This window comes from Ipomoea nil, unplaced genomic scaffold (assembly GCF_001879475.1).
Source record: "Ipomoea nil cultivar Tokyo-kokei standard unplaced genomic scaffold, Asagao_1.1 scaffold2159, whole genome shotgun sequence".
Lineage (NCBI taxonomy): Eukaryota > Viridiplantae > Streptophyta > Magnoliopsida > Solanales > Convolvulaceae > Ipomoea > Ipomoea nil.
The window spans coordinates 3104721-3118392 of NW_017618587.1; the positions used below are offsets into that span (position 1 = coordinate 3104721).

The 13672-nt window shown below is 34.8% G+C and overlaps 1 protein-coding gene and 1 long non-coding RNA gene across 4 annotated transcripts; one reads left to right on the plus strand and one right to left on the minus strand.

Annotated features, from left to right (window-relative positions):
• Window positions 1-295: 295 nt before the first annotated feature.
• LOC109149716 lies at window positions 296-3436 on the minus strand. 3 transcript variants are annotated; one of them, XM_019297654.1, is made up of 6 exons: window positions 3150-3436; window positions 2991-3067; window positions 2108-2910; window positions 1548-2044; window positions 1390-1467; window positions 296-1328 (listed from the first exon to the last, which is right to left on the minus strand). In XM_019297654.1, exons 1-6 carry the CDS (start codon window positions 3220-3222, stop codon window positions 727-729), a joined length of 2130 nt encoding a protein of 709 aa, XP_019153199.1. In that variant the 5' UTR covers window positions 3223-3436; the 3' UTR covers window positions 296-726. The 3 variants fall into 3 exon arrangements, with proteins under 3 accessions (XP_019153199.1, XP_019153198.1, XP_019153197.1); XM_019297653.1 differs by having other exon boundaries at window positions 1417-1467; window positions 1548-2910; XM_019297652.1 differs by having other exon boundaries at window positions 1548-2910.
• A 2839-nt stretch (window positions 3437-6275) lies between these two features.
• LOC109149717 lies at window positions 6276-7914 on the plus strand. The gene is made up of 2 exons (XR_002048993.1): window positions 6276-6551; window positions 6663-7914. It is a non-coding gene; the product is annotated as an uncharacterized LOC109149717 (long non-coding RNA).
• Window positions 7915-13672: the final 5758 nt, after the last annotated feature.

Genomic DNA, 13672 nt, shown 5'->3' on the forward strand with positions numbered 1-13672 from the left:
TGTATATTATGAAATGAGTGTTAAGGAATCCTATTCATCAACTATTTTGATGGCTCAGAATAAAAATCAAATCTACGTGGGTTGAGCTTTCGTTAGGGACAACAATAAAAATTAAAAAAAAAAAAAAAAAAAAGAAGAGTTGAATTTAAACCTACAACGAAATGTCTTAAAAGAAGAAAAACCCTTACATATTACTTAACCAAGATTTTATTCCCACAGTTTAAGAAAACAAAACCTAAACGTGTTGGCCTTCTTTCGGGCACAGCGAAGATAAAATTCTTAAGACTGGACTTGGTTGGGCTCCTCAAGAAAAGGTGACCCTCCAAAAAATGGCGTATGCCACTATTTGCGACGAACACACGGTATTCTTTAGTAAAAGGCGAAAGAATAGTTCGCTATGTGTTCATCGCGTGGCTGCGTGCTTTATTACGGCCTTATATTGCCCATTATATAGAAGCCCAAAGCCGAAAGTATATCATTATTTTCCGATGTGGGAACAATTCCCCTCTACATTTCTGTCTTCTCGACTATACAAACTGGTGTAGAAAAAGAGCAAACTCCTCAGTCTACAAGCCTTCAACTACTTGGAAAAACCATTGTAATCATTTAGCTACTTGGAAACGAGCAAGAAAAACAGAACTGCATAAAGAAACGAGAAGTATAATAAGAGTACAACCTTACATATTCATTACGGAATTTGATTTCTAAGACATAACTTGTTCACTATTATGCCGATTTCTCATGAGTAATCTGTAATAAGTCGAGTGTGATCTCGTCTAGGAGCCCATTGAGCAGATGCCTCTCAACATCCCTTATGATTTCATCGTTTTCTTGGGATGTAGACATCATAGTATCCCAACCAAAGTCCCACATGCTGTTCAAATCTGGATGTATATTTTGGATGTCTTTCTCAACCATGGTATGCAGGTAGTCTGCTGCAGTGCGACAGTTTTCTCTCCCTTTTGACCAGTAAGAGTTCAGCATGTCGAACCCTTTGGACAATTGCTTGACCAGATCATCTAAAGATCTTACCTTTATGCAACCCATAGATGATATCTTTGCATAAGGGTGGTTCGAGAGTCTTCGTCTTCTCGCTTTTCGTTTCACTACTTCATAGCTGCAGTGTAGTTTGAGCTGAAATTCTGAACTTTTACTGTTGGGATCATTGGTCTGAAGGGTGCTGGTTGGAATGTTGAGCTTGAAGAGTGCCTCTATGGTGCTAAGAAATAGTTGATTGGTAACCAACACCTCCTTGAGACACTTTTCGGGTTCAGTCAGTGGTTCTTTTTTAGTAACACTAGAGATCTTCATGGGTCCTTTTTTATTTTCTGCAACAGCAAAGCGTTAAGGTCATCATACATTTCTGCAATTCAATTAATGTAACAGAACCTGGAAGCTTGGTGGGAACAAATCTACCTTGTTCATCTAGGAAAACTTGACAGTTCTTGTTGTTGGGATAATAGCTTCCTGCAGAAGAACATTTTAAGGATCAGATTAGATTCTTTGGGATTGAGCATGCTTGCATTTTATGTGGCAGGATAACATACCAGTACTAGAATGATTTGGTAAAATTTTCTGATGTTCCAGGTTTTGGCAATCATTTTCCCCAGCAATGTAGATGGAATCTTTTGTTTCACCCTGCAATTCTTGAGCTGAGCTTGGTGGTTTGCTACTTACTTCTGATCTGTGGATCATGGTGGTGTTTTGTTTTGCTTCTTGTGGCTTGTCTTGACTCAATTTGCCTTCTATGCCAGTGTGTTTGGCCATATCGCGTCTCAGCTGGTCTGTCGCTTTGAATATTTGAGTTTGCTTTCCAATTGATCTTTCCATATGCTGGGGAGTTCCTTTTCTACTCGATCCATCTATTTTGCGGATTTGAAAGTAATTTTCCTTCTTCTCTGCAGATGGCGCCTTGATAGGCTTTTTTCGGGCCTCCCTTGTTCTTGATGATAATTTTTTAGGCAATGCATTTTGGTTCATCTTTGGCAGATCTTTCTGAGGCATTCCAGTGGTGGACTTTGTACCATTTGTCTTACCATGTGAAGCTTGGTTAACCGGAAGCCGCTTCTCTATCAAACTAGGTGCCTTGTTTCTTACTGTTTGTGAAATTGTTGCTTCTGCTTGCCTCCCCTTGTGTTTATTGACCTGCGGTTTTTGCTTTGAAAGGTGCTGCTCTTTTCGGTTTGCCTGATTGTTGTCCCCGGCCACTTCAATTATATCCTTGGGCTTTTGTTGATTGTTAAGCAGAAGCCTGTCAGATGTTTCTTGAGTTGGTTTTGCATTCTTGGATTGCATGTTCTTCTCGTTCACCGAATCAGAATTTGCGATTTTCTTTAACACTAGACCTTCTTTCCTCTTGGAAGTTGAGTGTCTCCTCAAGGCCTTTGCATCTGCACTTTGGGGAAGTTCATCCAATCCCATGAGCTTTGCAATGACACTCGAAAGCCTCCCTTTCGTCTGATTCTTGAGCTCCAATCTTGTAGATTGAGCTTCATTTCGGTTAGCAGTTTCTTGCTGTTTCATTTCAGTTTCCACCGTCTTGTCGGGATTCCTGCAGGGCTCATCGAATGAAAATCTGGGAAGGTCGCGGGGTGGCTTCTGGTTGGCTACTTTTGCAGCAGTATCTTCCTCATCGTCTTCGAGTTTCATGTACTCTGATGCTTCTTGAAGGTTTACAATCATTCTGAGGGACTCTTCCAAATCCATGGCCCCTTTCAGGAGCTCCTTCCCAACTTGATTATTATTTGAAGGATGATAATGCTTCTGGAAACTGGTTAGTCTCTGGAGAAAACTGAGCATTGGGTTATTGCCTGAACAGTTCATTTTAGCAACTTCCCCAGAAGCTTCTTGCATATGAAATGATCTGTTGCTGATGCTTGACCGCTGTGAGTTCCCTATCTCTGAACCATCCTGGCAGATGCAACCAATGCAGGTTACACTTCTCATTATAAGCAATAAAATATCCAGAAATTTGAAAGAGTTTAACTTACAGATTCCATGGCTTTTATCTTCTGCTGTGATCCTCGCGAAAATCGCCCAGTCTCTGCATTTGCATCTGGTTCGTTTCCTGCAGGTTTTGTATAAAGGACTATAATGCACATTGACCAAACCAGACCGAATCTAATCAATTAGCTAGTATAACTTATTACCTGTAGCTATCTGTTCCTTCCGGCCCCGGAGGTCTTGCAGCAGCTTATGTGCAAAGTCTGATTTGGTTGCCATACTAGAATCACTGCAAAAAAAACCTGGGATCTATCGCGCCTTTCCGACGTTTTCAACTCCCTACACTAAGTGGCTAAGTACCTGAGAAGAGCAGAACTGCATAAGCAGCTCCATAGTAGTGCAGAAACAGTGTTAAAAGTGGAAATGAGAATACTGTTTGATTAAGGTTGTGAGCTCTGTGTTTCTTATACATTGGATGCAGAGGAATGGAATGTTTGTTTGTCACTTAGGTGAGAGTGCCTTTTCGGTGTTGGGTAAGGGAGATAGTTGGGAGAGAATAAAAGATAAGTTTTGGGAATTTTTATTGTATACATTATGACTTCTATTCCAATCCAAGCTACGTATGTGCCTTTTTTTATTCTAAGCGTTGCAATAAACTGCAATTTTTAAATGGTCAGCGGATGCTCGGGATTTGCTGGCAATATCTTTGAGTATCAAAATTTGATTTACCAAAAATGTACGACCGCTATTTAAAGGTGCGTTTATAGAGAAATTCACCTTACCCCAACACTTCAACAGGGTAGTTCGAGTGGCAAATGAACTCTCTTTGTGAGGGAGAATTTTGAGACAACCTGAGTTCAATTCTCAAAAGACCTGATTCCTTTTGGGTCAGGCACTCGGAGCAAACTGGGTAGACTTGAACCGTTAAATAACCAGATAAAAAACTCTGCAATAATCTGCATGGATGCTTCCTTTAATTGGCATCAACTTGCTGAACCTTCACTCCACATTTTGAATATTTGATGCATGGAGTTGCACTGTGGGTTTCATTCACGGTGAATGGTGTACGAAGGAATGTTGTATTTGCCATGGGATTGCGGCTTGGGTGGTGGTATTGGATGAACCTGATGCCCCATGACAATGAACCTTCATAACCAACTAATTGTGTCCATCAAGCTTGGGATTAGGATGCATAAATTGATAAAAAATAAAAAAGCATCGATGGAACAATACTTTAAGAAAGTTGGACGAATCAACTGAGGTATCCCTCTCTCATTACTATTGTTAAACTTGAATTTGTATATTATTAAAAAACAAACAAAAAAAACTTAACATGAAAATTTGTATAAATGACATGATGGTTGAAAGTCAAGTTATGACTTATATGACCATAATGTTAGGAAGGTTATGTTATATTCTTAATATATTGTATCTACTTATAACGAGAGTTATATATTAACATAATTATGTATGATAGGGTTATAGGGAAACTCACTTGTCCTTTGAGGCTCACAAGTGTACTTCCTGACCTCGTGAATGTACTCCCCAATCTCATAGTCTCGTGAATTCATTTCTTGGTCCCATAAGTGTATTTCCTTACCCCAAGAGTATATGCCTACTTACCGGTTGTGATATTAGTAGATTTTCAGTCATCTTTGATAGACACGTCGATTCCACTGTCACCTCAATAACTTTTACATGTCATGATTGATCTGAGTATCAAATCAAGGGATGCCACATTAGTCGTGCCAGCATTATGTTCCCTTATAACCCTCTATAAATAGAGCACTTTGTCTTGTGTGAGGGGGGTTTTTCCTCCCAATATACACCACTTCAACCAGTGGCAGAGCCAACCATCAAGTTCAGTCACTTCAGTGATGTCACTATTATATTAACATATTATTTTCACTTGTAAGTCTATTATGAAATTCAATATTTAATCAACTCCTCCGTATAATATTGTAATTTTAAAATTAAAAGTTACGCATATTATACATTTCGTGAAAATGTACAAATAAGAAATTCATAGTCACAATCCACATTTTTCAATCTCCTTCTAGATGAATTGACAGCACACTACACTCAGTGCATTTGGCATTCATACCTTCCTAACAAATAAATTCGTGACTAATACCCCCACATTTTGATTTGAAGCCTCTTAACATTGTGTGGTCGAACATTTACTTAGCTTTTCAGTTATGCCACTCACTTTCAGTTAACTTTCCGATCATACCATTATACTTTGAGTTAGTTTTACGGTCACATATAACATGATCCAAAATAATAAAAGTTATCAATGTAAATGTAAATATAATATTTCATGTTGTAACACCCAACTATCTTCCTTCTCTTTTTTAAAAACAAAGCTATAGCTTTCCCAAAAAAAAAAAAAAAAAAAAAAAAAAACCAAAATACAAAAAACAAAAACAAAGCTCTAATTCATTGGACAAGTATAACATTCCAAACACGCCAATAATTATTGTATACATAAAGCATTGAAATGAGTGACTGCATAGATGAAATATAATTATTTAATACAAAATTACGAGTTCACTTATTATTAATATTAGTATATAAATTTGAGTAATAGTTATAGTCTTATATAGATGTATCTCATAAAAAAGGCATAAATAAACTTAGAAGACCTACAATTGAATCACTAAACTAATTCATTTCATGCAATTCGTCCAATTTTATTGTTTTTCCATCAAATTTTAAAATATTTTTAAAAAATAATTTTAAACAAAATAATTATTTAAAATTTTTTAAAAAATTTCGTCTCAATGACTGGAGATGAAGATACTTTCTTTGTTTTTGGCCGGGTACGAAGTTTTTTTTAAAGATAATTATGTTATTTAATTTTTTTTTTAAAAATTATAAAATTTGGTGACAATTGGGAAAATTGACAAGTTGGACGAATTGCATAGAAGAGTTAGTTTAGGTATAGTATTTTAAAGTTATATAGCCTAATTGCATTGTTAATTTGTTATGTACATTTTAGTGACATATTTAACCTTTCATTTTTTTTAAACATGTTGTCGAAGACAATTCTAAATCTGTGAAGTAATGGGGTCTATTAAGAATTACGCCGTTCCGCAAGGCCTTTAGAATAAATAGTCTCACCGTGAGAACCACGTCAACCACGTGGAGACACGATGCAACAACGTCTCCAAACGAAGATGCATCTCCAACCGTCCGATTTAGTCGGTTACTGTTCATAGTCAACGGCCGCCCCGACGTCTACGTCTACGCGCATCACGCCGTTTACAGATCATCCAGCACATCCATCCTCAGCCGTCAGATCATCCCACCCCCTCAATAAATTCAAGACGCTTCTTCATCTTCAACTCCATTCATTTCTCCTAACCTCATCTTCTCAGATCTCTCATTTTTCTTAGATCTCTTCTTTGTTTTTTCTCTTTTTGCCATTTTTTCTTGAGATTGTTGTAGATCGACCGGTGATCTATCTGTAGACCATGGCTTCATCGTTTTTCGATTGGTATAGTAGAAGTCGTTTCTTTTCATCGATGGAGATCCGGTTGATCTGATTCAGGCCATGATAGATCTGCAGACATAGTTCAAAGATGTGATTCTCTACAAGACTTTAGGTACGTGTTATTTTTATGTGGTTTTTAGTGCGTCTATATATCTTTAGATCTATTTTTTCATATGACCTATTTTGTATCCTGAACTATACGCTGATCTGATACATATGATAGGTCTTCAAGGGAGTCGCGAGAGCGAATTGGAATTTTGCTGCCGGAACGAAGTCTGAGCGGCGGAGTACTTCCGAATCACTGATGTTCGATGGTGAAGATTGTTAATCAGATATTCAGCTGCATGTATGATAGTTTAATGTTATGCGTGCATCTGTATGAGAATGAAATCAAAGGTAAACGAGAGCGGAGTGAAAAAAGGTGTCGATGTTTAGTCGACCTTTGCCATGACGGGTGCGCTCTCATGGCAGGTCAAAAAAGATAATAAAATTTATGTTTCTTGTTTTGGAGGGGAGGTGGTACGTGGTTTGCCCGGCTCCTCCTCTCCTGTGCGTTGCGTCCTTTTTGCCTACCCGCCTTTCACAGATCTCGACTTGAGCTGCGATTATCATGATTCTTGTCCGATCTAATAAGGGCAAGCATCTCACTACACAATCGTAAACACCACCAGCAAAGCTTAACAGTTTGATCAATTCAATACGGCAACATCAGTAGAGGTATAACCGTCAATTTCTTCATCTAATTCCTATCAATTTAACGCTATTAAATCCCTTTTTCTATGATTATGATTATACATATCTCTCAGAACGCATTAAATCCCTTTTTCTAGGAGTATACATATCTCAGATTCTTAGAACGCTCGTTTCCTGTTAATAGTCTAACACGATATCTATTTTGTTTTATGATTTTATGAGGTAATCTTTATATACAATAATTCAATTGAATATTTGAATTATATTTCCATTTTATGAAAATTTCATGTTTGTCAATTCTAATTTTAGTTTATAATACTTGTAATTTAATGTGTATTTATACTCTTGTATTTCCACAATTTCCCATGCTCTTAGTTATAGCAGTAATCGATGTATGTTTGGCTATTGGCTTTTTTATCATAGTAATGCTTCTATACCATAAGACACACCGAGTCACTGGTCTATCTCCTTTGTCATCAACGCAAGGACTATATCTGGATGTAACAACAACCGCAACCACTTCTGGAGATCTATTTGAATATGAATCTGCGGTGATATGATTATTGGTAAATTGTTTCTGTTTGATTTGCTCAACGTTTTTATTTTACTCGTATAGTCGTATTGGAGCATTATACCATTTCCTGGTTTATAGCTTTTTGAGAATTCATAATATCGAATCGAATGTATCAAGAGTTTTTACTTTTAGTTAGTATTTATAATCAGTTACTGTCACATAGTTGTAATTATTTCTCTATAATTATGCTGTTATGAGTCTTATATATAGTTGTATGCCCTTTATCATACGGGCTAATTATGGACCTGAAGGTTTTTATATTCTATTCTGGTAATTCGTTATTGCATTGTGTTATTGTGTTATTATTTATGAACTGTATTATATTTTTATGAAAGATTTTGTAGTGCTAAATATTAGTATTAATTTCAATTATTATAAATAGATAGTGACATAATAATTTCTTTTTCATTTTTTATAGAAATCACATCTTTTAAAAAATTCATAATAGTTTATATCCTTGTTATTTGGCCTTGTAAATTGTTATATTTTAGCGTATTTTCATCCTAATTTATGTATTTATATATGTATGTATAATACTTTTTTATACCCGTTACATATTTATTTTTGTGACGAGAATTACTAATTGACGTAATAATAAAATGTTTTTAGATATTATTTCTCTTTGGCTGTTACCTAAAAATAATATAATTATTAGGGTATTAATTTAATGGATGCTGTGAATAATATAAGTCGCATTACAGCCTTTTTGTTGAATATAATTAAAATGCCAGGAAGTTGACTAAAATTAATCGGTTTAAGATGGTTTTGTCAATATAATCTGTGAATTGACGATAAGAATCGGCTCAATTTACCAGAATGATGGGTCTAAGAGCTCGAGTTGGGTGAGCGCTCAAATGTTGCATTTGGGAGGGCGGTGGTTCGATTCCACCTAGACCCTTGAGCTATTTCTACAAATACTTAATACTGATATATGCAGTTTTCTATTTTTTAGTGTTGCATTAATATTAATAATATTAATTTTATTCAAATTTAGTATAGTTTTAGTAAAAAAAAATAAAATTGATGTGGTTTATCGGTGTCTCTGGTTGGTTGTTATATCATGGACCAAACAAGGTGGGATTATGGTTTTAAGTTGTGTATGTTTAGTTTTGGTATTTTAAATTTCTAAAATATAAATTATATTTTTAAGTTTTTTTTTTTTTTGAAAAAAAAATTGATTTGTGTATATAATATATAGTCATCATTTGTGAATTTTTAAAAAGTAAATTGTATACATTTATAGTAGATTGTTCATTTTAGATTTGAATTCACCTTGCAAAATAGATATGGATTTACGGAATAATTTGCCGAGGCCTGTTAATTGTGAACATTGCAAGGTGTAACAGCTAGCTGGGCTTTACTTGTTTGCCACAACTGCTAGTTGTGCTTCCTAGCCCAATTTGCAACTTTTATCCTCTACGAGTTCTACAAGTGGACTCCAACAATTACCATCACAATGAATTGTACTATCATTATGGATATGCACAATTCTGGTCTTAAATAACGTATTTTTGAATTTGAGTTTTAATTTTGACGGTGACGGATTGTTATTCAATTTATGTTACAATTTTTATATTTATATTTTTTATATGTTGTAAAACATGTGTTTGTTTTTTGCGTGTTATGTGTTTTCTCCTCATGTTATGTAATTTTGTAGTTTATAAATTTTGTATCTAAAGTAAATATAACATGCGTTTTTGTATCTTGTATTATGCACTTTTATATCTTATGTTATGTAATTTTGTACTTTAAAAAGTAAATATAAAACAAGTGTATGTGTCTTTTGTTATAAGTTTTTGTGTCTCATAATATACCATTTTGTATTGCGGTTGACTTTTATACTTGAAATGAGAATACGTGTAATGTCATTATTATATAATAATAATAATAATAAGCAACACGTCTATTTTTGTCATTTTTTTACACTTTTTCCTTTCCTAAAAGCATTGAATTGTGCAAACCGAACACTATAATTGAAGCCTTAATTGAATTATAATTCAATTACAACTAAATTACACCCCTTAATGTTGTGTATTGGTTTTTAATGTTTATTTGAGAAATAATCTCATTTCTTCTTTCAGCTTCAACAATTACCTTTCTAATTTTTAAGGAATTATTCAATTACAAAAGAATCTGTTTTTGGTTATATACTTTTCTTGTAAAAATCTGATATATATATTTTTTTTTCTTTTGGTGCTTGGGGGTACCTGGGGTCCCCACTCCACTAAGAAATGCTTTGCGTCATGGCGATCTCTTAAGTAGTGAGGTGGTTCTTATCGTGTTGATCCAAATTGGCAAGCATGTTAGCACATTTGTTATCTTTCCGCAGAACATGGATTAGTCTCACCATCTCCAAGCTGTTTGCGATTGCCCACCATTTAGCACATTGCCCTATAGACCACTGGGGAGATTCTCTCAATCCCCAGAGCTCTTTGACTGGCACCAAGAAGCCAATATCCCCAGTGGTCTCTAAATTTCTGATTGCCCCCTTAGTTTATTAGTCAATTTTAGCTTATTTGATCATTATTAGTTGTTTGATATGGTTAAACAATCAATATAAGTGTTTGATTAATTAGCTTTTTGTAACAACTTATTGTTCTAAAATACTAAAATTCAAAAAAATGCTCGAAACAACTTTTTCGATCAGATTTTTGAGAAAGTTATTTTGTATGTAATTCGCTAACAACTATTTATCAAACACTTTTTTTACAATGAACTCATTAACCCAATCAACTAACAACTATCCGCTAACCGTTATTTACCCAGCACACCCTTCTTTTTTTACCTTGCCAAATAAAGAGAGTTAACAAGTTGGGCTCATTTTCCACAATATACCAAATCTGATGATATCCACGTGATATCATAATTGGCTCTTATCTCAATTCCAATTTTATTCTTTTACAATAATAATTTACCACTCCTCCAAACGCTTTCACTTGTCCCATCCTAAAACCGTAGTCCATAAGGAAATGTGCTTCAATTTTCCTTGTATTTTAGTACAAGGAGTTGAAATATCAAACTTAATTTAATTGATCAACTAGATGAGTGGTAACCATGAGCCAATTCTATTCATTTTCCTACCTTGATGTGGTTGTGATCCACTTACTCTATCTTTCCATGGAGGAAAATGTAAGTGATCGAGATGGGTATGCTCATTTTTCTCACCCCGACACCCACTTCTTAGCTTGTTGGCATATTGTTGGACGTTTTTCATTCTTTTGAAATTTGGCTTTTTTGGCTGTTTGATTCCTCCATATTTTCATTACAATTTCAACTATTATTTAGTATTCGAGAAATTTAAATTAGTGCTAGACTTGAATACATGACTGAAAATAAATACTTCGTATTGTTCTACTTGCTCTTAAATAAACTCTGTTATTGTGTAGTAGTCCGCAAATCATACAAAATAAGTAAATTGTACTAAGAAAATCTTATACGAGGGCTCAATAAACAAAATATCTGTGATTTTAATGGAAGAACGTATAAGTGACAAGCCCCTAGCTCCCTACGCAATAACTAAGCAAATGTCAAACAACCTGTCCAGAAAAAAAGTGGTCGGGTGGGTGGAACATGATTATATTTTCGTACCTAAAAATCACTGGTAGGGAATACCCCGACCGACATGCCACGTGTTTTATTCTTGTTTATGCAGGTTACAGGTCGGATATTCTTAGAAGAACCCGGTCGTACCCGACCGGCGCATTGCCCGACCGAAGTCTTCAGTTCCTGATCGATAGCCCTTAGACGAGAGAGTCGAGAAGAGGCACATGGCAGCGTTAGGCGTTGACAGGCAGAGCTTGCGGGGTGAAGACACGTGGTTGCTACGTGGGCAACATGCCGGTCGGCCGGAGCTGTGTCTCCGGCCTAGCGGCTATAAATACCCACCGTGGCAACAGTGTAGGGGACTTTTTGAACGATCGATAGGCTATTTACAGAGCATTCCGACCGCAGTCAATCGGCCCTCGTTGTAGCCACTTAGATTGTATTAGGTCCTTTAACACGTCAATAAAAGATTTACTTGTTTTATCTTGGTCGTATTATTACTTTGACCGCACTACGTGGAATTAGTACTATCAATCACGAATTCGATTCTTGCCAACACTTTTCCGGACGAGTCTGTTGCACATGTGTAGTTTACATCTCTCGTATAAATTGCAAGCTACTACATAGGAACGAGATTTACTCGTACACACTCTTAATTAGTAATTACAATTTCTTTCACCCTTCCAGAAAAAGTCAAGGAACTTCTAGAATATAATGTGGACATGTGGTGCATGGTGTTATTTATTTATTATTAATATTTTAATGTTGGTCAATGAAATAAATTATATCTTTGATTTTAGTTAAAGTGTTGGAAGGTTCTATTAATGTTCAATTGTTTATTTATGAATTGCTCCGTGACTACCAAAAGTCTACCCAGTGATTCTTTAAAAATTCTTCCAAAAAATTTAGAGAAGTTAAGTTCTTGTGAATTTTGAAAATTATTATTGTGAACTTTTTAAAATTAATCATATGATACGGACTTATACAGAGTATCGATTTTAAAATATTGTCCAAAAACAAGTAGTCAATATATATAAAATATAATTCTCGTATCTAAAAGTTACGAATTAGATATTTGTCAATATTTTCTTGATAGAAGCCCTTACATGAGTCATTCCTTAGTGTGACTTACATTTTTTGTGTAGTTTGTAAATTATTACATATAAATATGATTTATTCAGTGCATACTTTAAATGATAGTTGTAAGTTTTCATGTAACTTGATAATAAATTTGTTTGGTACAATTTAAACTTTGCACCATATCATAGTAAAACAAAACTTATAAAAATATTTTAAATTGGTTCACAAATTAGCCGATAATCAGGAGCCATAACAATAAAATAAAATAAAATTTCGAGTAATATAAAGTTAGGCCTTGGGCCATCGCCCATCGACATTGACTACGAAAACATAGAGGCAATTTCCAAATTGAGTGGAGAGCTGACTAATATATTTTGTGCGAATGCACGGTCAAGATTGGCTAAGGCGACCAATCACGGCTTCGGTAAAGCCGTCACCCACTTTAGTTGCCACTAAACAAGACATAAATCAGAGGGCCATGTGGTGTCTGACTGTCTGTGACATGGTGCAGTGTAACCCACGTGTCCCCAAAGCATTTTATTTTAGAGTTATACGTATTCCCAAACCTAAATCCATATATTTTATTTGTTGATGTGGCAAATTCTGATAAATTACATTTTTCATATGTGTTGCAATATAAGTGTTTAATTGTCTATATCAAGATTTTGTGTGAAAGAGTAAAATTAGAAGTAAAAGATAAAAGTACAAATAATATTTTTTTTATTTTATTTTATTACACTAGACTAATCTAAACCCTACCCAATATCGTTAAAGAAAGTAAATCACGAGTTCTTCACCTATATACAACAAATTTTATCACTTTTAATCAATTTTTTAGATTTCGAGTGACGCACATATCTTCGACGAGAATCAAATTTTCACCCTACCGTTAAACAAGACTACCAAAATTATCATCCAACTATTGAGTAAAGCCCCATGGCCCCCAAAAGCATTTGAAACATGAGTTCTATTACATGAATTTTTAAATCTGACTTCTTAAGGGGATGTTTGGTTCATGGAAAATGTTTTCCTACATTAGGAAAACATTTTCCTTACGGTGAAGGAAAATGTTGTTTTGTGGTGTTTGGTTCATGAAATTCATTTTCCCCGATTGAAAAATGAATTCTTCAAATTTGAGGAAACCATGGGAAATGGGAAGAAAAAGTGGGATGGACTACCAATTTTACCCTTGTTTTTTTTTTTTTTTTTATAATTATATTACTCTTATTAATTTGTAAGGGCATATATGTCTTTATACTCGTTATTTCTTACAATTTCAAATCTAATCAAACAATAGAATTAGTATTCTCAGTAATTCTTTTTCCACCAACCAAACAATGAAA